The following is a 26,083-nucleotide window of genomic DNA, read 5'->3' as shown; positions in this document are numbered from 1 at the left end:
GGTCAAAGATTAGTACTCGAAAGTGTCGCACGCGCTAAATACGACTCGGATTGCTGTTTTTTGTGTGTTCGACTGTGACCCATGTCGTAAAATATTTTACTACTCCCTGGTATACCGTACAGCCCCTATAAACTCGAAAATAAAAATTTCAACCCGGATATCAAGCGCAATATGCGTCATTTTTTTAAACGCGCCATTCATTTTGTGCCTTTCACAAAAAACAGCAATCCGAGTCGTATTTAGCGCGTGCGACACTTTCGAGTACTAATCTTTGACCCTGCCAGTGAAAGTGACTGGCATGTATATGTAGTGATACGCGCCTGATACGCGCTGAAACTATATCCAACATGTTGGAATTTCCATTTCGGCGCGTTTCCGTACGCATGGCGCCCCAAAATTTTTACTCGGCAAAAAGCGCGAATGGGTCGGCCGCGGCGCCGAGATGTTTGGTAAAATCAAGAGTACGAGTACGTAGACTACGAGTTCGTACTCTTGCCTTTTTAGTCTTGGCAAAATCGAAAGCTGCTAGCTGGTTGTCAGGTGTATTTTACTACTCCCTGATCCCTACAGTCCATTCAGAAAAGATGAGCGCTGCTGGCTGGCTCTGGAGACTGGAGAGCTCCCGTGTTTGGCGATTTTGTGTTTGTGCAGTGCCGCGCGATTCGAAACTTGAAAAAGGGTCCAAAAAAGGCACCTCAACTGGCAGTGTGTGGGGTTCGAACCGCAAATGTACTGTAATGCAAGTGGAGTGAACGGCCTGGATTTTCATGGTTTTTACCCAATTTAGTGCTTTGGGGGCAAAACCTGGCCAAAATCCTTTTCTTGTTATGGCTTGCTTTTTGGAGAAATAGACTTCAAAAACACAATTGGAAGAGCATTCCATGGGGGATTGCCCAAAAATTGTGACGAAAACTCAAAATTTGACCCGTTTATGGCCAAAAGCTACACACTGTAGGGTACCATCTTTTTCTGAATGTAGCTCAGCTCAGTCAATAATATTCCCTCCGTGACATCAACGGACGGCATGCCACAGTGACGTCATGACAATTTGAGACCTCGTTTGCGCGCATCATACAGTTTTCCGATCCACGGCGCGGATCGGAGCGCGATTTTCCCCTGTTTCCCCTGGTTTTGCATGCGCCGTTGGCGTGGACCTGCAAATCCCGCGGCCCGGTCGACCGCAAAACTAGAACCTCTGGCAATGCATGACTGGCATGATGGCGCACATGACTCGGGTCATGAGTGAGAAAACTTGAGGCCCGGATCGCGGTCTAGCTCTAGCTGTTGGCTGTAGAACTACACTGTAGTGTAGAAGTGTCGGGTCTGGTCGCATGTAGTGCATGCAGTGGTGGAAGTGCAGGCAAAATCTCTGCACAACTTCTGCACTGACCTGCTCCCTGGTTGATCCGACACAACTGCAACCTGGTCAAGAAGAAGCTTGTCCACAGGGTTTGTTGCTGTTGTCCAACGCTGCACGCACTGCCCATGGCGTGTTGACCGAATGCGGATTTGTGGAGTCTTGCCAGCTCTCCGTTCAGTATCACACTGCTTTGGGGGTTTAGGAGAGAGGCATAGAACAGCCCTATTCCGGAGTGTTGTGGTCCAGTTTTGCCATCGGAAAACTCCTGACTGTGAATTCTTGGATCTAGGTGCAGTTCGGCCGAAAGTGGAGAAACGCCAGCTGGCGTACATATGTTTGCTGAACTCACATAGGTGTTTGCTGCTTCGACCAGCCTACCATGGCGTTCGTGGTCGCCCTCTTCGACTATGGAGAGGGGGCAGCTTTTGGCACCCCGTTCAGGGAGGGCGATGTGTTCCGGCTGATCGAGAAATCCAATGAGGAGTGGTGGAAAGTTGAGAGAAAGGATAAGAAAATTATGTACGTGCCGAAGAAGTTTGTGGAAGTGAGGGACTTGTCATCGCTGCCAGGATCCCCGAGAGATATCCGTAGCAGGGCTAGGGATGATTCTCCTTCCAACAAATTGATGCGAACTCAGACTCAGCTAGGTAAGTCGTTGAGGCAAACACGACCGTTTAGATGTTTGGCTCCCTTGTTGCTCCATTGCACATCATCCTTGAGCAGGAAAGGCGATGGGACCCTCGTCTACCCCTTGTTTTCTGTTAGTTTGACCAACCCACCAACGTGTTCACATGTTATGCCAGTTTGAAATCGTGTCTCAGATCCACTTCCTGTCAATTGTTCATGTATTCAAGTTACTGTAGCTTCGTGTCTATAGTATAGAGGTCAGTTGGAAGATCGGAGCACTCCACCGCCCTAGGTGTATTGTTATTCTGGCTGGCAATGACTTATCATGACCGGACACACCATGCATGTAACGTGACAGCCAAGAGAGGGAGAGAGGGAGAGAGGGAGGGAGGAGAGAGAGAGAGAGAGGGAGGGGAGAGGGAGAGAGAGAGAGAGAGAGAGAGAGAGAGAGAGAGAGAGAGAGAGAGAGAGAGAGAGAGAGTTGTATCTCTGCGCATTCTTTTCATCGAACACCTCAAACACACCTGTACACCGATGACTCGAAAGAAGACGTAACGCGAAATTCAAACCAGAGTTCCACAGTCGGGCAAAGAAATCCGAATGAGGGTTTGAACGGGAAAAGAAAAGTAGAACACAGTTGCTGTGAATGGGCACGTACGGCATAGCCGTTTTCTCACGCATTGCAAGGGGGGGGGGGGCATAGGGTTACTTCACCCATACTTTATTGGACTTCAGAATATGAACATAATTCAAAGAAGAAGAAAAGAGGACCAATGAGCTACAATTTATGCTATAATATCCACTATTCACCCAGTTACTTTACAAGAAATTAATCCTTGGCTCTCCACCCGAATATAATTATTATAATCCAAAATAGAATGTAAATATAAAAGTCCAATGCAAAGTTGCAACCGCAGCATTGCACGCCAGTTCTCATTACATCACCAGACCGCATGAGTACACACCGCCGAATGCACTGCAGCCTGGTAGGGGTTTTGCATGTGCCCGGCAAGGTTCAAGCAACTTACGTGCAGGGCTTCTTGGGCCATGTTTCACCTCGTCTACTCAAAGTTATCCACTGTTTTCATGTGGTGTGGTGCCGAGGAGCGTTTTCCTCCGGCATTCGGTCTGGGTCATTTTCTACAGGTAACACGGACACCCTATTGGGCAGGTTGCTATGGAAACACTATATCTCTTTGAATTTTAATAGAAACAAAACGTACCCTCTATTGTAGTTGCTGTTCACTGCAATCCTCCCTCGAATACCGTATTTTCCGGAGTATAGTGCGCACCTTTGTATAACGCGCACCCCGAATCTTCATTGGGGGTGCGCACTTCAATCTTCATTGAAGTACATGCATTTCATATTCGGAGCATAGTGCGCACCTGCGATTTAGGGCCTAAAATAGCACATCTAAAGTGCGCACTATACTCCGGAAAATACAGTACCTTTCCAAGGTTGTCATTACTGTTCAGATAAAAAAAGTTTGATGCAGTTGTGACAAGTCCACAAACCACAGTTGTGCTAGAAAATCTAGAACAACGATACACAATCACATGTACGTGTGTGCATGTATGCATTTTTCAAGGTATCCAATCGCGTATGTTGATGAATTTTCTCATCCATGTTACCCGTGAGGTCCAGAGGTAATGGGGCCGTCCGTAGATATCGAAGTTTTTCCACCAAACAAATTATTTTAGTTTCGACCGAACCCCTCCCTTCCCGGCCCTCAGAACGTAATATTTTTGACATACTGGTACATGCATAGACATGTACTGTATTGGACATGGCAATCCCGTCGCACGTCTAGCGGCCCCAGGGCGCTGGCCATGCAGCCGTGGATAAGCAGTACACACACGTACATCGTCATGCATTTACGCGCTGCAGCGCGCTGGTCGCATCGGATCACCAGATCACCACGTGCACTGCACGCAGCGTTCTGTACGCGCTGAGCTGAGGGCGCCCGCCCCGGTCAATCGGATGGATTTCCATGTCCGCTACAGTACAACACAATTTGCAAGTGTGTCACTGCTCCAACGGCCATGTACACGCATCAATGTTTTCTGAAACGAAATTGAAATTGGTCAACCCCCTCCCAATCCATAACGAAATTTTTCGTTTTGTGAAAAAAAAGTTCGATAATTATGGACGACCCGCTAACATGGGTACCCGGCTACAAGTATCTGTGCACATCCCTATCGTATGCAGTGATGATGACTGTAGAGTCGATATATCACTACTCCCAGTGCAGTTAGCACCCACTACAGTGCTACTCAATGAAATCCAGTCGCACCACTCAAGTGTGCGCTATGCGCCATTTCGCAGCCCAGTGTTCGCAGGTCTAGGGCTGGGCAACGCGCGGCGCATACTGGAGTGACGTGACTGGATTTCATTTTGCAGCGCTGTACGTACGGCACGGTACAGCAAACACGCACGGTGCATTCTGGTGTGTGCTATTTGACCCTGCACGCGCTCTGATGTTGCCGAGCGCCCAAGACTACAGTCATGACATGGCAATACACTGTATAGGCGTTCCTGGCCAAGGGAGTCTTCACGAGTTGACCATTCGTTTGCCGATCCCGTGTTCACAGCTAACCCTGCTGTCACGTGCATCAACATCAACGTTTTCAACTCTTTTTCGCACCACGTTTGTGTCTGGTGATAAAACAAGCAAGTCAAGTTGGCGATGCTGGTGGTGTTGTTGGTATCTTTTCGACTATTGTTCTGTTTATAGCTCTGTCATTTACTGTTGTTGTGGTTCTTGTTGTTGTTGTTGTTGTTGTTGTTGTTGTTGTTGTTGTTGTTGTTGTTGTTGTTGTTGTTGTTGTTGTTGTTGTTGTTGTTGTTGTTGTTGTCATTGTCATTGTACAATGTAGCTATGACAGCCAGCTCCGGTGTCCGGTCGAAGAGTGCGGTAAGGGTGAGTCTTGTATAGAGATGACTGTGTGTGTATGTGCGCGTGTGCATGTCTATGTGCGTGTGTGTGCATGTCTGTGTGCGTGTGTGTGCATGTCTGTGTGCGTGTGTGCATGTCTGTGTGCATGTGTATGCATGTCTGTGTGCGTGTGTGTGCATGTCTGTGTGCGTGTGTGTGCATGTCTGTGTGCGTGTGTGTGCTTGTCTGTGTGCGTGTGTGTGCATGTCTGTGTGTGTGTGTGTGCATGTCTGTGTGCGTGTGTGCATGTCTGTGTGCATGTCTGTGTGCATGTCTGTGTGCGTGTGTGTGCATGTCTGTGTGCGTGTGTGTGCATGTCTGTGTGCGTGTGTGTGCATCTGTCCACGCGGGGTGTGCCCATACGTATGTGCCTGCCCTGGGTATGTGCTCGTGTGTTCCCCTGTAATCTGGTCTCACTGTGTGCAACTGGTACTTGCCAACTAGGGCGCGCAGCCGCGCACAGGTGTCCATCTGGGCTTAGGTTACGTCTGCTGGCATTCATACTTCGCATTTGTGTGTGTGTGTGTGTGTGTATTTATGTGTATTTATGTGTATTTGTGTGCATGTGTGTGTGTGGGGGGGGGGGGGCTGTGTGTGTATATGTGTGTATATATGTGTGTGTGTGTGTGTGTGTGTGTGTGTGTGTGTGTGTGTGTGTGTGTGTGTGTGTGTGTGTGTGTGTGTGTGTGTGTGTGTGTGTGTGGATAGTGTTGGGCCTGTTGCCAACGGGCTCGGCTGCTTGAAGGTGTATTGTTGTACCTACCACCTTTGTTGGTTTCAGGGTTCATATACTTTCTATGTGAAGTATACATACCTGTTAACCATGGACTGCTTCTGGCTAGATTAACTCTTGTGTAATCAATGGTGCTAGTGAAGCTTATATCAGATTCACTCTGATTTAGCCACCCACACTACCAAGCACCTGCAGTTGGATCCCGGGACGGATACCCTGATGCCGTCAATCCTTTTTCTGCACCTTGTCCTCACCTACTTACTGAGGTGTGGTGAGCCCATAAGTGGGATCATTTCAAGTCCACCCTAGTTTGGGGATTTCAGGGGGTGTCGGCCGTTGGGTGGTTCAATGGCCAATTGAGTCATCTTTCCAAGATTCCTTTTGAGTCTCTCTCCCCTCTCCCGGGGATACCCACGTGACCCGTTTTGGCAGTGAGCAAGTACAAGTGTGTGTGTGTGTGTGCATGTTTGTGCATGTGGGTGCACATGCGTGCGCATGTGGATGAGTGTGCATGCCTCTATGTGTGTGTGTGAATGTGTTTGCATGTGCATGCATGAACATGTCAATAATGATAATGAATGTTGGCGCAATGCGTGTCTGCTGCATTTCTGGCTTATCGCTTATTGTGTCCACCAGTCGGACGACAGCCCGTCGCTGCCCCCACGTCGCTTCACCGTCAGCCATAGCGACTCTCCAACCAAGAAGTCACACAGCGTCACCACCGACCCATGCCTTACCGTGGACGACTCTCTCGACTTTCTGCACAAGCGTGCGGTGGACGCGTGCTCGCGCAACTCCCTGGTCAGTATCCGTGTGTTCTAGTGTACACAAGTGCATTGAACTCACTCACACGACTCCCTGGTCAGTATCCGTGTGTTCTAGTGCATACGAGTGCATTGAACTCACTCACACAACTCCCTGGTCAGCATCCGTGTGTTCTAGTGTACACAAGTGCATTGAACTTACTCACATGACTCCCTGGTCAGTATCCGTGTGTTCTAGTGTACACAACGGCATTGAACTCACTCACATGACTCCCTGGTCAGTATCCGTGTGTTCTAGTGCACACCAGTGCATTGTACTCACTCACACACCTCCCTGGTCAGTATCCGTGTGTTCTAGTGCACACCAGTGCATTGACTGACTCACACAACTCCCTGGTCAGTATCCGTGTGTTCTAGTGCATACGAGTGCATTGAACTCACTCACACAACTCCCTGGTCAGCATCCGTGTGTTCTAGTGTACACAAGTGCATTGAACTTACTCACATGACTCCCTGGTCAGTATCCGTGTGTTCTAGTGCATACAAGTGCATTGAACTCACTCACATGACTCCCTGGTCAGTATCCGTGTGTTCTAGTGCATACGAGTGCATTGAACTCACTCACACAACTCCCTGGTCAGCATCCGTGTGTTCTAGTGTACACAAGTGCATTGAACTCACTCACATGACTCCCTGGTCAGTATCCGTGTGTTCTAGTGCACACCAGTGCATTGTACTCACTCACACACCTCCCTGGTCAGTATCCGTGTGTTCTAGTGCACACCAGTGCATTGAACTCACTCACACAACTCCCTGGTCAGTATCCGTGTGTTCTAGTGCACACCAGTGCATTGACTGACTCACACATCTCCCTGGTCAGCATCCGTGTGTTCTAGTGCATGCGAGTGCATTGACTGACTCACACAACTCCCTGGTCAGTATCCGTGTGTTCTAGTGGATACGAGTGCATTGAACTCACTCACACATCTCCCTGGTCAGTATCCGTGTGTTCTAGTGCATACGAGTGCATTGAACTCACTCACACAACTCCCTGGTCAGTATCCGTGTGTTCTAGTGCATACGAGTGCATTGAACTCACTCACACAACTCCCTGGTCAGTATCCGTGTGTTCTAGTGCATACGAGTGCATTGAACTCACTCACACAACTCCCTGGTCAGTATCCGTGTGTTCTAGTGCATACGAGTGCATTGAACTCACTCACACAACTCCCTGGTCAGTATCCGTGTGTTCTAGTGCACACAAGTGTATTGTACTCACTCACAACTCGTGCCGTCGATCGTATACACACACATGCAGTGTACTCTCTCGTACCACTTCATTACTTTATTTTCAGGTATTGCTTGCGCTGACTTTCTCTGTAAAGATATTGCCATCGTCGGACGAGTCTCATCCTGTCCTTGATTGGTGTTGCCTGTATGCGCTCGTGTGTGTGTGTGTGTGTGTGTGTGTGTGTGTGTGTGTGTGTGTGTGTGTGTGTGTGTGTGTGTGTGTGTGTGTGTGCATTCGAATGTATGTTCGCTCCCCGTGCATGCTTGGCTTTCAGATTCTTGCCATGCCGCTTCATAAAAAGAATGTCGCATTGCCCGGTGGAAAAAAGTAAGTGTTGACCAAAGCATTAATGTACATTGTTGTTGTTGTTGTTGTTGTTGTTGTTGTTGTTGTTGTTGTTGTTGTTGTTGTTGTTGTTGTTGTTGTTGTGGTTGTGGTTGTTGTTGTTGTGGTTGTGGTTGTTGTTGTTGTTGTTGTTGTTGTTGTTTCTTTATTTTAATTCACCATAAGACTGCCTTCTCATCAGGGTTATTGGCCCACGGCTCTCACAATATGATGAAACATTGCCAGGCACTGTAAATAGCATAGGTAGTTGCATTGAAAAGGGAGAAGTCTGAAGAAAATATTGACGGTCACCACTGTCGTCTCTGCAAAGACACCTGCACGCACATGCACAGTACATGCGTTGTAGTATGCAGTACACGGATGATGTTGACGTAGAAGCATGTTTTGAAAAGAAGTCTAACTTGAATAGAAGCATGGTTTGAACCCCGGCTTACACGGCCGTAAGCACCTGCTTTTATACGCGACATTTACGGTATTCTACAAGCAACACTAAGGGCGCGTTTGGTTTGTACGAACTAGAACAGGATTCACCAGAACAGCGCGTTTGGTTGGGACTGCACCTGTTCTGGGTCGGCCAGAACATGTTCTGCTTGCTCCGGCCTTGAGGCCGGAGCAGACCGAGCAGTTTCACTTTTTCACAGTGAAACCTGGCGGGAACATCGATTTTGGTCCCAAATGATCACGTGCATACGCTTTTTGGTTGGACTCGTCGTACCGTACAAAGTGACCATGGTGACCCATACACATTTTGAAGAATGCACCAAGTTTGGCACATTTTTCCCCAAAAATGTGCTCTGTTTCTGGAGTACCGTTTGGTTGGCATGAGGCTGCTCCATGTGCACCAGCTGTTCGATCCTGTTCTAGATCGTACCAACCAAACGCACCCTAAGAGCAGGCAACTTTTGGCCTTGAGCAGTTGCGCAAGTGGGTGTGTTCAAGCAGGAAGTCGTATAAAGGTTGTACTTCTGCCCGGTAAAAGTATGATAGATGTGGGAAGATTGCCTTGTACAATGGTCAGCACCCTCTCCGAAAGGCTTGGGCAGCTTTTCAGGCTTCTCACCAGATTCTGATAGCTGTCTTAGAAACTTCTATAAAAAATGTGACTTTTAAGCTGACTTGTACGTAGTACGTAAAGGCCCTAACGATATTTTCCACCAGTAACCAGTTTTAATTATTCTATATTGTTTCTGTGTCCGTAATGTGTTTAGATGCAGCAGTAGAAATTGGATTCAGCTTTATTGTGTCCTGGTAGAGGGCCATCTGCTCTTTTACAAGGACAGAAAGGTTTTCGAGAAGAGCAGGACATCCGGCTCTGTAAGTTTCTCACATCTCTCTCTCTCTCTCTCTCTCTCTCTCTCTCTCTCTCTCTCTCTCTCTCTCTCTCTCTCTCTCTCTCTCTCTCTCTCTCTCTCTCTCTCTCTCTCTCTCGTTCTCTCGTTCTCTATCTATCTCTATCTCCCCCTCCCTCTTTCTCTCTTTGGCACATTACCTCGTTGCTGTCAGCATTTGTCCCTCAGACATTGCCCTCACATATACCCTGCAATGCTTCTTGGCAAGCACTGTACTCGAAGCAGATAGTTTGCAGAAAAATGTGTGGACATAGACAGTACTTCTGGTAATGCCTTGTGTAGGACAAGTAACCTGTGGTGTCCCTTTTCTGACTTTCTGTTTGTGTGTCTCTCTGTCTTTCTCTCTGTGTCTGTCTCTCTCTCTCTCTCTCTCTCTCTCTCTCTCTCTCTCTCTCTCTCTCTCTCTCTCTCTCTCTCTCTCTCTCTCTCTCTCTCTCTCTCTCTCTCTCTCTCTCTCTCTCTCTCTCTCTCTCTCTCTGCTGTTGCTGTTGCTGTTGCTGTTGCTGCTGCCGCTGCTGTTTGGCTGGCATGTGCCTATGGTGCAATCCGGCTGCTGTAGATGAGAAAAAAAGCAACGGCAGAAAAAGATTTACCGACGTCAGAGTTCCAATTGGAGTGCTCCATACTCCAAGTCATCAGAGATCACAAGAGAAAACACGTGGTCGAGGTAAGGGTGTACCTCTAGCTAAGTTGACGTCTTTAACCCTTTGCCGGTCTAACTCAATGTATGTGAGGGGTGGTCACGCAAATACATGTACACACAACCAGCAATAACTCAAGAACCATGTGATGTAGGTATGGGTAAACCATATATTTTCAAAATCTGTATGCCTGAACGCGTCCAGAAAATTCAAATATGACTAGGTCCAGGCAAGGATAGGGCACATGGTAGCCCTTCAAGTTGAGAGAAAATACAATTGCGAATGAAATACACGAATATCGCAGCACGAAGGGCATACCAAGTTCGTGATGGAGCTGAAGTCGTACGATAAACAATCACATAAGGACTACGTCTTTACAAGAAATGTAGGCTCTCTACAATACCGCCATTGAACACCAACACCTAGCCATCGGCGATACGCCAGCAGCAGCAATTCCCATTCCACGATATCGCAGCTTCGGTTTGTTCATCTCAGCGCTGCTCGCGTCAGATTCACTCTCGCTCAGATGAGCACTCAGGCGCGAGCTTACGCATGCCGTGATTCTCATGGCCAGGCGAATCAGCTGATCGCACCTGACGAGTCCTTGTGACAGTTGCTGTCGCCGTGTCGGCAGCAAGAAGGCTTCCTCTCTGTTTGGAGAATTTTGTTTCTTCATTCGTGGACGATATATTTTTGAACTAGCAGGACTCAACAGAGCTTTTTTTCTCAACACACTACACTGCAAAACCTCCCGGGAGATCCAGGCTGGACTGGTGGTGTTACTGCTCTCAGAACGCTTGTCAAACACGGCCCCAAGAGATGCACTCGCATTCTCGAAATGCACGCATGGCGGATGGTCGTCTTTTCCAATTTCAACAAACTTCAGTCGATCGATACGGCAAAAATTTGTATGGTTAGCATGGTTGTTTTGTACATCGTCAGAAAGCCTTGGACCTCAGCTACGCGTAGAGCGCCATTTTAGCTGTCTCCTAGCAACAAGACCCCAAAAAAATGAGGGCCAAACGTACCGATACTATAGTATCGGTTCGCTTACGGCAGACCGGTAAAGGGTTAAGAGGGCAATGCGACCAGCAGCTTCTCGGCTCGGTGGGAAATGCTGGCGAGCAGAATACAAAATGAGTATTGAGTCTATTGACTGCTCCTTGCTTGTCATACATGGGGAGCATATCTGGCTGCCAATATTTTTAAGTGAACTGTGTTTGCCGACATTAAACATAGATAATGGCTGGCACTTGTTGGGCTTTGTTTTGGCATTATTACTTTTGATGCTCATATGTTCAGTTTGTGCCAAGTTTTGCAATAGTCCATAATGCTTTCTCCTTGCTGGAAGAGGTGTGTGCTGCTGCTGCTACTGCTACTGCTGGGTTCTGGTGACTGTGCTGTAGTTTTTAGCCTGCTTTGCGTGTTGTGTACTGCTGCTGCTGTTATTGTTTTCGCTATCCTTTGCTTTCTCTTAAGCTGTGTTCACAACTGGCGCGTGTACGAGTGAAACCACACGTTTGTGCGTATTTTTGCTGGCTTTTGGGCATCATGCGTATGGAAACGCGGCGAAATGGAAATTCCAACATGTTGGAATTTTCAGCGCGTATCAGGCGCGTACCAGCGTACATGCCAGTCACTTTCACCGGTGGGGTCAAAAAATTAGTACTCGAAGGCGTCACCCGCCCTAAATATGAGTCGAATTGCTGTTTTTGGTGAAAGCCTGAGCGCTCGTTTGTCCACGTATGAACCGCAAGCGTCCCCCTTCCACGCGCTTTTGGGAACACAGCTTAAGTGCTACTAGTATCTGTCTCATCGTTTTTGCAGAATATAATAAGCTAATGACTATAGTCTTTGGATGGAGAGCCAAGGATAAATGTGTAGAAAAGAAAAAGGACCAAGGAACTACAAGTTACGCTATAATGTCCACTAACACCACCGGTTACAAAACAATCGGCTCATGCGATAACTGCGATGCTGTTGGAGTGCGCATCCAAGATGTGCTGGAGCTGTTGGCCAGGTAGTTGTAGAACGCCAGTACCGTCAGTGTCGTGCAATGTTATCGCATGAGTGGATTGTTTAGTGACTGGTGGTGTTAGTGGACATTATAGTGTAACTTGTAGTTCCTTGGTCCTTTTTCTTCTCTATACAACTATAGTCTTTGTTTTTGGATTTTCATTTCTTGGGCTTGGCCCGAACATTTGGATAGAATTCTACTATTTTTGGAAGAATCGTAGCCGAGAGACCGCTTTGGGTAGTGGTGTGTGATTGTGTGAGGGATGAAGTGGCTACAGTGGAGTCTGCACACCCTGAGGAATTACAGTGTCGCTCAATGAAATCCAGTCGCGTCACTCAAGTACGCGCCGGGCATTGCGCAGCCCTAGGCCTGCAAACACTGGGTTGTGAAATGGTGCAAGGCGCAAACTCGAATGACGCGACTGGATTTCATTGAACCTGACTGTATGTTTGATGGAGTGTAATGTCCTACCCCTGGTTACCATGGTTACTGCCTGCCGTTCAGCATGAGTGCAGACTTAACACTGTGTGTGTGTGTGTGTGTGTGTGCGTGTGTGTGTGCGTGTGTGTGTGTGTGTGTGTGTGTGTGTGTGTGCGTGTGTGTGTGTGTCTTCCCTGTTGCCCGTTTGCTCAGCTCATGAACGAGAAGAACGGTGTCGTCTGGTGTCAGTTAGAGACGCAGGGCCAGTTCGACGAGTTCAAGAAGGTCATCCTGTCGCACTCCGGTGCTAAAGAAGTAGTGGACAGTTCCAGCAATGGGGTATGGATGCTGCGTGTGTGTGCCGTGCTGTTCTGTGCTCTTTCCTCAGGCCTATATGATTGTTACATGCCCGTACACGGGCGTGCCGCTCATAAGAACCACTATAAACGTGTGTGTAGAAAAGAAAAAGGACCAAGGAACTACAAGTTACGCTATACTGTCCACTAACACCACCAGTTACTTGACAATCAGCTCATGCGATAACATTGCATTGCATTCCATTCCATCCGAGTCCATTATAAACTTGTTTACCGTATTTTCTGGGGTATAAGCCGCGCCCAGATTTTTCGTCACGAAATACTGACATCTTTCCTATATATCACCATTCTTTTGAGCACTGTAGTATAAGCCACACTGGCTTCTTTGGGATGAGTTACTGGTTTTTATTAAAGTACGGTACTTAGTGATAGAAGAATGTATGCAGTAGCAATACTCGCCTGTGTGTGTGTGTGTGTGTGTGTGTGTGTGTGCGTGTGTGTGTGTGTGTGTATGTGTGTGATGGCTGTCTGTTCATGTAACTTTGTGTGTGTCTCTGGGTCTGTGCGTGCATTTTGTGTTTGGCTATGCGTGCTTCTCCACCTGTTTCTATGACGCCGCGCTACTTGACCTGCCGTGTGGTTGTGGCGCACAGCATGCTCCCGAGTCAGTTATTGCCGGTAAGCTGCAAACAACGCCCTGCTTCGCTTTTTATTTCCGCTTTTTGGGGTCGGATGGGGAAGGGAGGGTGGGTGTTCTGCCTCCTTAGACCTGTTGTTCGGGAAGTTATTATGTGTTGTGTTTGAATAAGAGTGACAAGGCTTCCTGTAGCTCCATGTATGCAAAGAGTTTCTGAGTACAGTAGTGTCGGGCGCCGAAGAAAAGAACGGCCAGGCTAGAATTTCACCAAGCACGGCATACCAATGTATACACGGTGACTCAACTGCGCATGGACTGTAATGCATGAAAATAAGAACGGTCTAGGCTAGGAGGCTGACCCCCCAGTTCTTCGGCGACCGACGGTACTGTAAACCTGCTCTGTCCCTTCCATTAACACTGCAAGCATGTAGCCTTTTTTCTATCACAATGTCAGTGTTTTTACCAGCATTGTCTTTAGTACTCATGTGTCCGCGCAAACACCATGGCACAGTGCTGTGTGGGTCTGTGGGGCTGCGATTGAAATTTCACAGCTGGTGACCAACTGCACTCGATGTAAGAATGATGGCTAAGTGAAGACAGGCATGTGTTTCACTGCAACACTCCACACGCAGGAAGACTGTATGCAGGGAATCCCATGCAGGTGGTTTTTTGGTGCGCATACGAGTACATACCCCTGCTCGGCATAACGATTTCTGTTTTTTTGTGCGTGTGTGTGCACGTGTGCCTGTTACTGTGCACAGACGACGATGAGGATGACGATGACAAGAGTAAGTATCCAATGCTCCGGGTCTTTTCTTGGCGTTCTGTCTGTCTCACACAGTCTCACTCTCTGTTCTCTCTCTCTCCCCCTCTCTCTCTCTCCCTCTCCCTCTCTAACGCTCTCTCTCCCTCTCTAATGCTCTCTCTCTCCCTCTCTCTCTTTCTCTCTCTCTCCCTCTCTCTCCTTCTCTCTCCTTCTCTCTCCCTCTCGCTACCAATCTCCAACGCTCTCTCTTTCTCTCTCTCTCCCTTTCTCTCTCTCTCTCGCTCCCTCTCTCTCTCTCTCTCTCTCTCTCTCTCTCTCTCTCTCTCTCTCTCTCTCTCTCTCTCTCTCTCTCTCTCTCTCTCTCTCTCTCTCTCTCTCTCTCTCTCTAATGCTCTCTCTCCATATCATGTCTGGTTGGGTGTATCCATATTGAGTTTACTGTACGCCTTAACCTTGCATTGCCTGCTCTCCTTGCATTGCCTGCTCTCCTTGCATTGCCTGCTCTCCTTGCTTGCTTGTACAGAAATCGTAAAGAAGAAGCTGCTGGCCTTCTTCAGTCGGCGTCCACCTCTAGAAAGCCTACAGGGCTTGGTAAAAGGTGAGGAAGATGAGCCATCTCGGGAATGTGTGTGTGTGGGGGGGGGGGGGGCATTGAGTGAGCACACAGAACAGATTTCACTGGTGACCCAGGTCCATGGGGCATCAATATTATACAGCCTTGTGATGAGGCTTATTGTTTCTTACAATCACATTGGCGAAAGCTCTGTGCCATAGCTCTTACTCATGCTGCAGGCATATTTTAAAACTACAGTGCTGACAACTGAAATCCGAGGGGGTCGGATTTCAGTTGCCAGCACTGTATTTCAAATAATGTAGGTGTTTTAGATCTTCTCCAGTACGTAGTGACTTTGTGATGTTCTCTGCAGAGCAATACTTTGGCGTGCATCTTGATCGGCTGTGTGAACGAGAGAAATGCACAGTTCCCACCTTCGTCGAGGAAATCATCTCCGCAATAGAACAGCGAGGTAAGTCACACACACACACACACACGGACAGATTGAGGGAATGGTGGAAGGTCCCACGTGAACTGATCGAGGGCTGTGTGTGTGTGCGTGCGCGCGAGTCACAGTGTGTGTGTGTGCGTGTGTGTGTGTGTGCATCAACGTGTGTGTGTGTGTGTGCGTGTGTGTGTGTGTGTTTGCCGATCGTGTACTGCGGGAAATCTCATCCTAGCCAATTCTTTGTGGCCAGGAATTCTAGTGCAGTTTCCCGGAGCACACCGCCATAGCCGCGCTACACATCCAGCATTGCGTGACCGTGTACCATGCAGGCAGTGGGGAAATTTGCGACTCCACGTGTGCAATTTTTCCATGATTTCGACGATTTCTTAGAATTTTTGTGCTTCTGAAAATCGAACTTGCGCGAGTCAAGCAGAGCGTTTATGTACATGAGAGGATCACAGCATTGGTGACCTGGCGCTTGGCCCCAGCATGTCCTAGTGGCAAGCTGTTGATTGTGGCAGTACTCTGTTGGTTTTAAGACTTGCCCAGTGCTGTAGTATACATATAGTCTGAGCGTTTGTATTTTCCGGCTGGATTAGTAATTTAGTACGCCCACTGTCATGCATCACCGGCATCACATTGTGCTGTGCAGTAGTCCCAGTTTTAATATTTCAGTTGCATGAAAGATTCGAAACACGTATCCATATGTATGGAATCGAGCATGAGTACGAGGACGAAAGTGCGGAATCGGAGCCCGACGCGCGCTAGCGCGGAGGGCTCCGATTCTAGCACTTGAGTCCGAGTACGAATGCTTTGATACCATTTCTGACATGCATTGCACGAACTACTTCGTACTACTAGTACTACTACATGTAGTACTTCACACATACCTAGTACCTACTCAAGGCACGCACACTAGACCAGACAAGGAACACAACTAGTCGCCAGTTTAGTACTTCAGACATGTTACATAATGACTAATGTACACAGTCACAACACAGAGATAAAACAAGGGCGGTCTAGTCAGCTAAAAACCAGGTCAGTTCAGCTTCTCTTCTTCGCAGTGACTACAGCCTAAAAAAAAAAGCGGCCTCTGATGGCTGAATCGGAGCACGCCTAGGCGTGCTCCGATTCAATCGGAGCACGCCTGGGCGTGCTCCGATTGGAAAATCGGAAACCTGCAAGCGCTCACAGGTCTTCAGTGGCTGATTCAAAGCACGGCAAGTCGCGCTAGGATTCGCTGTTGCCATGTCGATTGTCATGTGACATGTCAGAAGAGTCAATTTGTGTAGCACACGCGCGCACACACGCACACACACACACACACACACACACGCACACACACACGTGCGCATGCGCGCTAACCATCTTCGTCTGTCTACTGTACTGTCACGTGTACTCGCATGCCTGGACAGAAACTTACTCAAGCGATCATCCAGTCCAAGACAACCAGGTTCTTGAAGTCATTCATATTCTTGTTTGCCAATTGCAATTCGCCTATCTGTTTCCCCTTCTCTTTGACTGCATAGGGCTTGAAACAGTGGGAATATACCGACTATCTGGAAATGCATCGCAAGTCCAGAAGATCCGGTTCATGGTGGACCAGGGTAAGCAAAGAATCTTGATTCAAGAGAATGGTGGTTATACGAATATCAACTATCGAAGGGAGTAGAGCATTGCTGGCACATAGCAATGGTGGAAACACAGGTTATATTATCACTGCTCCAAGTGGTATAAGCTGATACTGTGATGTGAAAGTGCCCTGTACATGATAGTCGGGTTGGGAAAGGAGTTGATGCAGGAACGAGATACATGGCTGGGTTTTTTTCCAGGAAGGCATGTAGGTGAAATCTTTGCTCTATGTGTGCGTGTGTGTGTATGTGTGCTGCTGCTGCTGCTGTGTGTGTTCGTGTAACAGAAGAGGAAATCGACTACACTGATGCACTGACATGGGACGATATCAACGTCCTCACCGGCGCTCTGAAGTTGTTCCTTCGAGAACTTCCCGAACCACTCATCCCGTATCCAGCCCTGGACTCCTTCGTAAATGCCGTCCGTGAGTAGAAATATATCCACTTGTTTTCTTTTCTGGCAGGCACAGTAGGTTGCTCAAAGACCATGATTGAGATACGAGAGGTACCTGGTTCAAGTCCTGCCTGGGAGCGGTTTTTCCAGCCGTGCTGCTACCCACAGTCAACTGGGAACTTGTGGCTAATGGGGTCTTTCTCGGCACTTGTGCCAGTGGTTGTGAGACTTATCCACTCGCCCGCACCGTTAGGCGCTGCATCTGCCGCTGGGGGTTACCGTGTGTTAGCGGCCGTCGTGAGTTCCCTTCGGGAGCGGACACGATAACATCCTTCAAAGCGGTGAACCCCTTGATAGGCGACAAGCCTCTGGGTCATCCTAATAAAGATATTATTATTATTATTATTATAATTTGCTTTTACTTTTTCTTTCCTTGTCTGAGTAACTGTGCCGCCTGGGCATCACAGTAAACAAATCACAGTTCATGTGAGACTTAGCCGAGGGCCGAGTTATCCGCATCTCCAGGAACACCCTCTAGGATCAAGGCCCAGATGCAGCTCCTAAAGCGGTGGGAGGTGACAGTAAAACGTCAGTAAAATGCCTTCCTTACAACATACTCTGTAAATCTGGTTATAGGGTCCTGCTTTATACTGTAGCCATGATTTGACCTTGGATAGACAGTAGAATCCCTTTGCTACACTCTACATGGCCCTGGCTACACTCTACATGGCCCTGGCTACACTCTACATGGCCCTGGCTATATACTACACATACTGTAAATCAACAAATTTTTGCTGGCGATTTAATTTCGCTGATTTCGCCGGTCAATGCCAACCGGCCAAAATTTGTCACCATAACCAAATACTGTCAGTTTGGGTCAATCTTTTGCCAAAAAAATCAAACGCGAACACACTGCCATTAATGAAGGCCAGAAAGCGGACCTTTGTGCAGTCAAATCTGCCGTTAGCGACCTCTGCTGTAGGCGACCATCTACCGTTAGCGACCGATTTTCCGTGCACCGACGGTTTCACATACAAACTGATCTGTCCAGAGCGACCATCTGCAGTGCGCGACCAGCGACCGCGATTTCATGCACGGTGGCTGCATTCAAATCTGCTGTAAGCGACCGCGACCCAGGTTCAGTAAGGTGCGAAACTGTACTTGCCAGTGCGCTGTCAACTGCAAAGTGTGAAAATGCGCTGTCTTGCAAGTGCGATCGACTGGCGCCTGGCCTGTACCATGTGTACTGAGGCTGTGCTGTAGCGATCTCAAGTCCAGGCAGTGTCGATCTACTGCCGTGTCGCATACGCGTAATACAGGTATGGTCGTCGTTGAATATCCAATAAAATGATATTAAAAATCACATTATTCTCGTCGATTTGAGTACATGGAAGCATATACCTGGTATGCCGGATTTACCATACATCTGCCGTAAGAGACCATCTGCCGTAAGCGACCGCTTTTTCTTGCACCAAGGGGCGGTCGCTTACGACAGATTTGACTGTACTACATTCGCGCACGAAACATCTATCACTTTTTTTGGACTCTTGTGCAATTGCACGCACACGGCGAAAGTTTAGTGGTGGCGAAAAGTGTTTTTTGGAGATCGGCGAAAGTTTTTCAGCAGCGAAGATTTGTTGATTTGCAGTAGTGATATCCCATGGAAGTATGGTTATAAAAATAATAAATAAATTCGACGGGTTCGCGTACCGGGCAGGTCAAGAACAAGGAGTCGTACAACTCCCTGGTCAAGAACCACCTTTCCGCTTCCGTGGGACGCCACCACCCCATGATCAGGCATCAGATGCGGCTCCTAGTATGGTTATACAAATATAAAAACATAAAGAGTATAGATAGTGATGTCCCATAGAAGTATGGTTTGCTGAAGTTTCACTGTCGTTTCTACAGTCCATTTCAAAACTATAGACGCGCAGTTTTTTTTTAATATTTCAAATTTGGCTGGAACCTTTTGAGAATAGTTTTCGGAATATTGCTCAGGTCCGCTCCACAATTGCTCTCATATAGTTTCTAAACGATTGGATAACAGACGTCCAATTTGGAAAAAATTATGCACAAAGTGATCACAGATTTTATGTGGTATAGATGCTGGCATAACGGTTTTTGCCTAGGTACGCGTCTATAGTTTTGAAATGGACTGTAGCACAATCAGGCTTGTCCTCCCAGTGGCAATCTGAAGATGTTGCTTCCCTGTGACACACACACACGCACGCGCGCACACACATACACACACACACACACACACACCTTATTCTGCACGTGATCTTCGGTTGATAAAGCAATGAATAAATCACCTGTTCAGATATTCAGTTGCTTTGCCGTAAAGGAGCTCATGGCTCATTCTCATGCGTGCCTGCTGATCGCACTGGTGTCCCACCTACCAGTCCGTTTATGCCGACAGTACAGGTTTCACCTTGAAACGGCTGCTGCGGTACACGTTTGCATGTCAGCAATTGTACAGCGGGGCTGACTGGAACTCAGATGGGTTTCTTCACCTCGTAGGCTCGCTCTATACCATATGTTCTGGAGTAAGTATAAGGCGCACTTTATAAGCACTCTTGATTCCTCCGGAGAAAAAAACTGATGCGGCCTATACTACGATTGTCAAATGGACCATGAAATTCAGTGTAGATGTCTGTATTTTCAGTACAGGTGAAATCCTGATAATTCGAATATGGCTTAATTAGAACATACTGCTTAATTAGAAGTTTCTTCCGGGACCGATTTCTGCCAATACGATTTCCACATAACAATTTCTGATAATTAGAACCTCGAACTGGGTATGTCCGGTTAATTAGAAGTCCCACGGAATCCACTTACATAGAACATGTGTGGGATTTGTGCTGATAATTCAAAGTTAGCAAAACATATTAGAAGTTTACTGTATTTTCTGCAAATCAGTTTGGTTTGCATGCACAGGCAGTTCAGTGTCCACTGAATCTGTGTCTAAGGTGTGTAGTGCAATTCTGCGTGTCAATGCGAGCATTTTGACATACATTATGTGTTGTGGGTACATGTTTGGATAATTAGAATGTCCGGATAATTAGAAGTTTTTCTGCGGCATTTCGGTGTTCGAATTATCAGGATTCCACCTGTACACCCAACTCGCAACACGCAAACAGTCCTTCGCTACACCACGTGCAGTAAATTGTACAAATTTCAAAGTTCTTAAAAAAAATGTCTGTATTTCGTTGCAAATAATATGGGTGCGGTGTACACTCCGGAAAGTACTGTACTTCAATTAAGACTACGAAGATTATAGAAGCCGCTGACGTCGGCATGCACCTTGACAACTTGTTTCGATAATATGTACAGTGCTGGCAACTGAAATCCAACCCCTTAGCCATGCGTTCACATTCTACATTTTGTAGCGGTCTCTATTTCGTAGTTTTACTATCCCATGCTGGGTCTTTGCGATGTGAGCACTGGGCGCACCGCTCAGGGGTCGGATTTCAGTTGCCAGCACTGCCGGTGTGCTGGAAACTTCCAAACCTGATTTCCCGTCCCGACCATCAGTTGAATATGCAGAACCAAGAGCAGCCAGCGATTGAACCTAGGGTTAAATTCAGTATCAAAGTAGTGCCACACATCACAGGTACACTGCTGGTAACTGAAATCCGACCCCCTGAGCGATGCGCTCACATCGTAAAGACCCCACACGGGATTGTAACACTACGAAATAGAGACGGCTAGAATGTGAACGCGCCGCTCGGGGGTCAGATCTCACCTGCCAGCACTGCACTAGGTATGTGCTGTTGCAAGTGCCGTAAAAGGTAATGCTTGTGATGCCACTCTTGTACAGTGTACCATGAAGAAATACATTGAAACTAGTCTAAGACGACGGCTCAAGGGACCTTCAAAATGTGGTCTCTGATACCAGGTGGCCGCCCTAATTCAGGGTCAATCATTTGACTGGAAATAGCATCCCTTGGTCCTGGTTGTGGTGGTCTTCGAGGACAGGTGGTCTTCCAGGACAGGTGGTTGCCTTATCAGGTTTTACTGTATGCCCTTTGCTTTCTTTCTGATCTGTAGAGATGCCAAGAGAAGTGGACAAGAGGGCAGCAATGCATTCACTGATAGAAGCGCTGCCGCAGAACAATTTCGACACGCTCAAGTTCATCTTGGAGCATCTGATGAGGTGATTATCACATTGGATCCGTGCTGCCACGCACACATTCATACTGGACACGGCAGTGTGTGCGTGCTCGTCCTGATGCTACTGTGCATTGACCCAAAGCGGCCAGCCAAACATGTTGGTCTCTTGCACGCATAGTGGTAGCAAGAGTACATAAGCAAGAGTGTGCAACTCGACGATATCCCAGCCTGTGGCGAAATTGTTTTCATGGCATCAGTCTTTCGTGGTCATTTGACTCACTGATGCCATTATGAGCAGCAGGAGGTCCAAGTACGACGAATTTGTACATGTCCCGTAAAGTACTGTTGATCCGCCCCTGTCGAATTTCTGCCTGTGAAGCGACTTTCGGCGTATACAATGAAGTGCGGTGTTGAACCGACGCATGCACTGCTGTACACAATTCGAGCCAATGCAGGGTGAAGATGTGCACAATCCAGCACACCGAGTCTGACCTTCCGCTTTGTTGTACATCCCACTGCACTTGACGGCCTTGATCTTCATCGCCCCCTGCCGAAAACCCAGCTAGGAAGCAACATGGCGGGGGGGGGGGCAACTGTACTTTACGGTTCATTGCGGCCACGGCAGTGGAAGCAGAACAACGGATGGCACATGTATATCCACGTGTTCCGAACCGGATGAACTCACACAGTATCTACACAACAAGCGCGGGAAAGCGTACACACTCGACCATACTTCTGCAAAAGAATAACGCAATAGAGAGGTTAAGTTACACGTTTTTTGCCTTTTTTTCAAAACGCGGCGCAAATCTCACGTTACGTGTAAATTTTAGAGGTTAAGTTACACCTGCGACATGACATGAAATTTTGCCTGGCAGGATACGGGTTTAGTTCACACAAATATCAAATCTTCCAACAAACTCGATAAAACTTGATAAAACTACGCAAACTCACACAAATTCGATCAGGATAACCAAGCGAAACTTTCAAAACCCACGTCACGAACTTACGTGCGGGACAGTCAACTCACGTAAAACACGTTAAATTTTACGTGAGTTTTTTGAATTTTTGACGTAAAAGTTCACGGACGTAAGAATTTTACGTGAAACTTAACCTCTCTAATAAAAAAATCCACCGTCTGAGAACCCATCACAGCTCAAGATATGAGCCGCGTACTCTTGGTTGTAGAGACATGTATTTTGTACAATTTACATGTCCAGGGCACTGCCCCTGTTATTCCACAGGGTCTCGACGTCCACCATTGTAGCTTCTACTGATAGGGTAGAGCAGGCTGCAATGTTTGGCAATGCCAATCACCCTACTGTAGGCAAACAAAGCAGGCAGGCATAGTGGGATGGTCTAAGACCATGATTGAGAAACAGAAGGTACCAGTTTCAAGTCCTGCTTGGAAGCGGAAGGAATTTTTCCAGCCATGCTGCGACCCACAGTTAAATTGGGAACTCGTGGCCTGGCACGAGGGTAACATGGATGCAGCTAATGGGATTTCGGTCTTTGACCACTTGGTGGTGGGTCTGATCTACTCACCTCCCACCGTTTAGGCGCTGCATCTGCGCCTTTGATCCTAGAGGGTGGTGGCGTTCCCACGGCGGATGCGGAAAACTCGGCTTCCGGCCGAGTCTCACGCGAACCGGGGAATTTATTTAATGTATGCAAACAAAGAAAACAGTGAACAGCATCAGTAAGAAATGATGGTAGCAGCCTCGGTTATGACTAAATAAAAGGAAGATGGTTGCTCCCCGTACTGAAGCAACAGTAACAGCGTAACACTTCAAGTCCATGCTAAACTTTTGCTGTTCGTGCTGTCTATGTACTTATTCTTGCAAATAAAGAACTTTCTGTCTAACTCTCATCTATCTACCTCTGTATATATATATGTGTGTGTGTGTGTGTGTGTGTGTGTGTGTGTGTGTGTGTGTGTGTGTCTGCGTGTCTGCGTGTCTGCGTGTCTGTGTGTCTCAACCACAGAGTAACAGCGCTGGGAGATGAGAACAAAATGCAAGTCCAGAATATCGCCATCGTCTTTGGGCCGACAATGATGCGCAAGGAGATAGAATCTATCAACCTGGCAATGGAAATGGTATTCCGAACGTCCATCGTTGACTTCATGCTCCGCGACTTCCACTCGCTGTTCAGCTAGTTCTGGCGATGCCTGTCTTTGCCTTTCTACTTCTTTCATCCCGGGCCGACCTCGCTCCGCCCCGTGGACCTGTACAGTGTGCATGTGTGTGTGTGTATGTGTCTGTGTGTCTGTTTTCTCACAGTTGGGGCACGACATGTTGTCGATGCTGGCCGTCGTTCCCTGCGATTGCCTCCTGCCTGTCTGTGTATATGCATAATGTCTGTGCGTGTGTGCGTGTCGTTTCTTTTACGTTCGATATTTTTCGGCCGATCCGCGTCTTCTGCGCACGCTGGCTCTCTGTCTCCATACCGTCTCTCCCTGCTGTAGTGTATATGAAATCGTACTCAAGCATATCAGCACTGAATCATAACTAGTAGTATGTTAGTGAACCTTACCAGTCCCAGCTCACCCGTGAATCCCCCCCCCCCCCTCTTCCTCTCCTCTCCCGCTCTCTCTCTCTCTCTCTCTCTCTCTCTCTCTCTCTCTCTCTCTCTCTCTCTCTCTCTCTCTCGTCCTTCCTTTGTCTTGCCCACCGTGCCGCATCCTCTCCGTTTTCTTTTCGTGAAGGCTGGTGTGAACGCTCCTGAGCCCACACTCCAAGCTGCAAATGGCGATAACAAATGTCCGCCGCTTTCGAGCTCTGAATATGAACTCTGCACCTGTACAGTCAGAAACAGCCATTTCCCGATGCCCTCCCGGCCCTCACTACCGCTGGCCCTCGCCTTCTCTTTCTTGTTGATGAAAGAGCTTTGTCAGATGGTGTATGTGCCGGCGTGTGCGTGTATGTGTGTGTGTGTGTCACATCTTCCATCAAATCTACGGTGCACTGTGTTCTAACGGCAACGGCGAGATCTCGTCTGCGCCGCATGCTTTCTTCATTTCTTGCTAATGTGGCAGCAGTAACTACCCTGGGTTGCTTGTGCTGGCTACACGCTGCTTGTTCCCAGCTTCATGTTTCCAGAAGTCGCTCTACCACATCTCCTATGCATTGCCTACTAATATCCCTCCTTCCGAATACTTTCTCGCAATGTGGGTGCGCTTCGGTGCCCACGTCTACTTCTCTATCCGTATGTCCATGCTAGCTTTTTGTCAATTTCCCCACACAATGTCAAGCGCCACCTGCTATAAATATTAAGCCAAAGTACAACCCATCCTCCAGTTATTCATTCCTACATCGTAACCTTGATGTTAGTCTCGATGTACAGCCGTTTTTGCCCATTCCTCCCTGGTTTGGTGTGCTATAGTTGTGGTCTTCTCTTGTATAGTATTTAAAGTTAGTGTTTCTTTGTTCTCCTATTTCGGTATGCACCCAGCCGCATGCTGCGGTTAATGGCGGCGCGCTTTTGTTTGTCTGCATAGCAGGGTTGCATCCCGAAGTTGTGTGGAACTCCAGCTGCATTTGCTGTGTGTGTGTGTGTGTGTGTGTGTGTGTGTGTGTGTGTGTGTGTGTGTGTGTGTGCAGGTTGTGTGTATTGGTCAGTTATCTGGCTCTAGTCTTGATCTGTCTTATTCAGATCCTGTCCGCTATCGTTGCTATAAGAGAAAATCTGTGGGTGCACATTCAGTGCATTTGCAGATTTGCATGCTTCTCTTGCGATGGGCGGGTATACAATTTAGGGGTGAAACGATTACCGAATACTCGAAATAGAAATCGCTACAAGCTAACAAATTGATTATTCGAAGCGTTTCGATTACTCGATTCTGTACACAGTAGTACACATGATTATACACGTATGATTGTAGATCGACCGATGGGCGAGAAAACATTCTCTTCTCCACAGGTCAGGATCAATTTTCAAATTCTAAATTTTCGCATTTTTCAGCTTCTAATACGGCTTTCATCTGTGGAAGAAATAACCGATAACCGATCGAAAAAGGTTTAGCCAAAGCCAACTTAGGTTTTTCGGTAGTCAAAAATACACAAAGTGTAATCGTTTCACCGCTTTGAAGCATACATGTACATGGTACCAAGAGTACTCTTGATGGTACATGGGTGTGTGTGTGTGTGTGCGTGTATGTGTGTGTGTGTTGTGTGTGTGTGCGTGTGTGTGTGTGTGCGTGCGTGTGCGTGTTGGATCCCGGGACGGATACTCTGATGCCGTCAGTCCTATTTCGGCATCTTGTTCTCGCACACTTACTGAGGACTGAGGTGTGACGATCCCATAACTGCATACATATAGAAGATAAATGTATTAATTTTTTTACCAAGGTGGATCATTTCCAAGCTGGGAGTATTACAGGGATTTTACCACTCCCCGCTGCTGCTCGTTTCGATCGTCATGGATCGGGTGGTGTAGTCTGACTGTAGACAGTCTAGATCTACACAGCTGCAGCCCTATGTACTACAGCCATGCTCACAGCCCATGTTATTATGTACAGTGTCACCTGGTCACTGTCTTCTCAAGACTACGACAAGAGTCAAGACTAGTGTCAAGAAGTGGAGCGCCCGAAGCTTCATTGTATGCACCAGATGGTGAAGCCTGAAGGGGATTTTTTGTACTTTACATTCGGCAAACATCTTTTTTTTTACTCCAAAATATCCATATCCAGCGCGCGCTGCATGCGCATATGCATGCACTGGCCACTTGCACTGCGCTGCATATG

At 47.6% G+C, this 26,083-nt stretch overlaps 1 protein-coding gene across 3 annotated transcripts; it reads left to right on the top strand.

The window, feature by feature from the left end:
- The first annotated feature begins 602 nt into the window (after positions 1-602).
- Positions 603-24,871, top strand: LOC135827433 (rho GTPase-activating protein 15-like). Of its 3 annotated transcripts, none has more exons than XM_065339932.1 (15): positions 609-2,007; positions 4,865-4,908; positions 6,293-6,457; positions 7,986-8,038; positions 9,265-9,370; positions 9,965-10,072; positions 12,697-12,822; positions 13,454-13,478; positions 14,199-14,225; positions 14,727-14,801; positions 15,130-15,228; positions 16,734-16,811; positions 17,123-17,260; positions 21,280-21,385; positions 23,326-24,871. In XM_065339932.1, the coding sequence occupies exons 1-15, from the start codon at positions 1,740-1,742 to the stop codon at positions 23,495-23,497; spliced, it is 1,590 nt and encodes a 529-aa protein (XP_065196004.1). In that variant the 5' UTR covers positions 609-1,739; the 3' UTR covers positions 23,498-24,871. The 3 variants fall into 3 exon arrangements, with proteins under 3 accessions (XP_065196006.1, XP_065196004.1, XP_065196005.1); XM_065339933.1 differs by having other exon boundaries at positions 611-2,007; positions 4,865-4,902; XM_065339934.1 differs by lacking the exon at positions 23,326-24,871 and having other exon boundaries at positions 603-2,007; positions 21,280-21,389.
- Positions 24,872-26,083: the final 1,212 nt, after the last annotated feature.

The sequence above is a fragment of the Sycon ciliatum genome, chromosome 11 (assembly GCF_964019385.1).
Source record: "Sycon ciliatum chromosome 11, ocSycCili1.1, whole genome shotgun sequence".
NCBI lineage: Eukaryota > Metazoa > Porifera > Calcarea > Leucosolenida > Sycettidae > Sycon > Sycon ciliatum.
The sequence above is the reverse complement of the archived record's forward strand: the minus strand, read 5'-3'. Positions and strand labels throughout refer to the sequence as shown.

Excerpts from the sequence above, each read along its gene's own strand:
- LOC135827433 (XM_065339932.1), top strand. The coding sequence starts at position 1,740 with ATGGCGTTCGTGGTCGCCCTCTTCGACTATGGAGAGGGGGCAGCTTTT. Across the intron at positions 6,458-7,985 it reads CGTGCTCGCGCAACTCCCTG|ATTCTTGCCATGCCGCTTCA; the intron begins GTCAGTATCCGT and ends CTTGGCTTTCAG. Across the intron at positions 17,261-21,279 it reads CTCCTTCGTAAATGCCGTCC|AGATGCCAAGAGAAGTGGAC; the intron begins GTGAGTAGAAAT and ends TCTGATCTGTAG.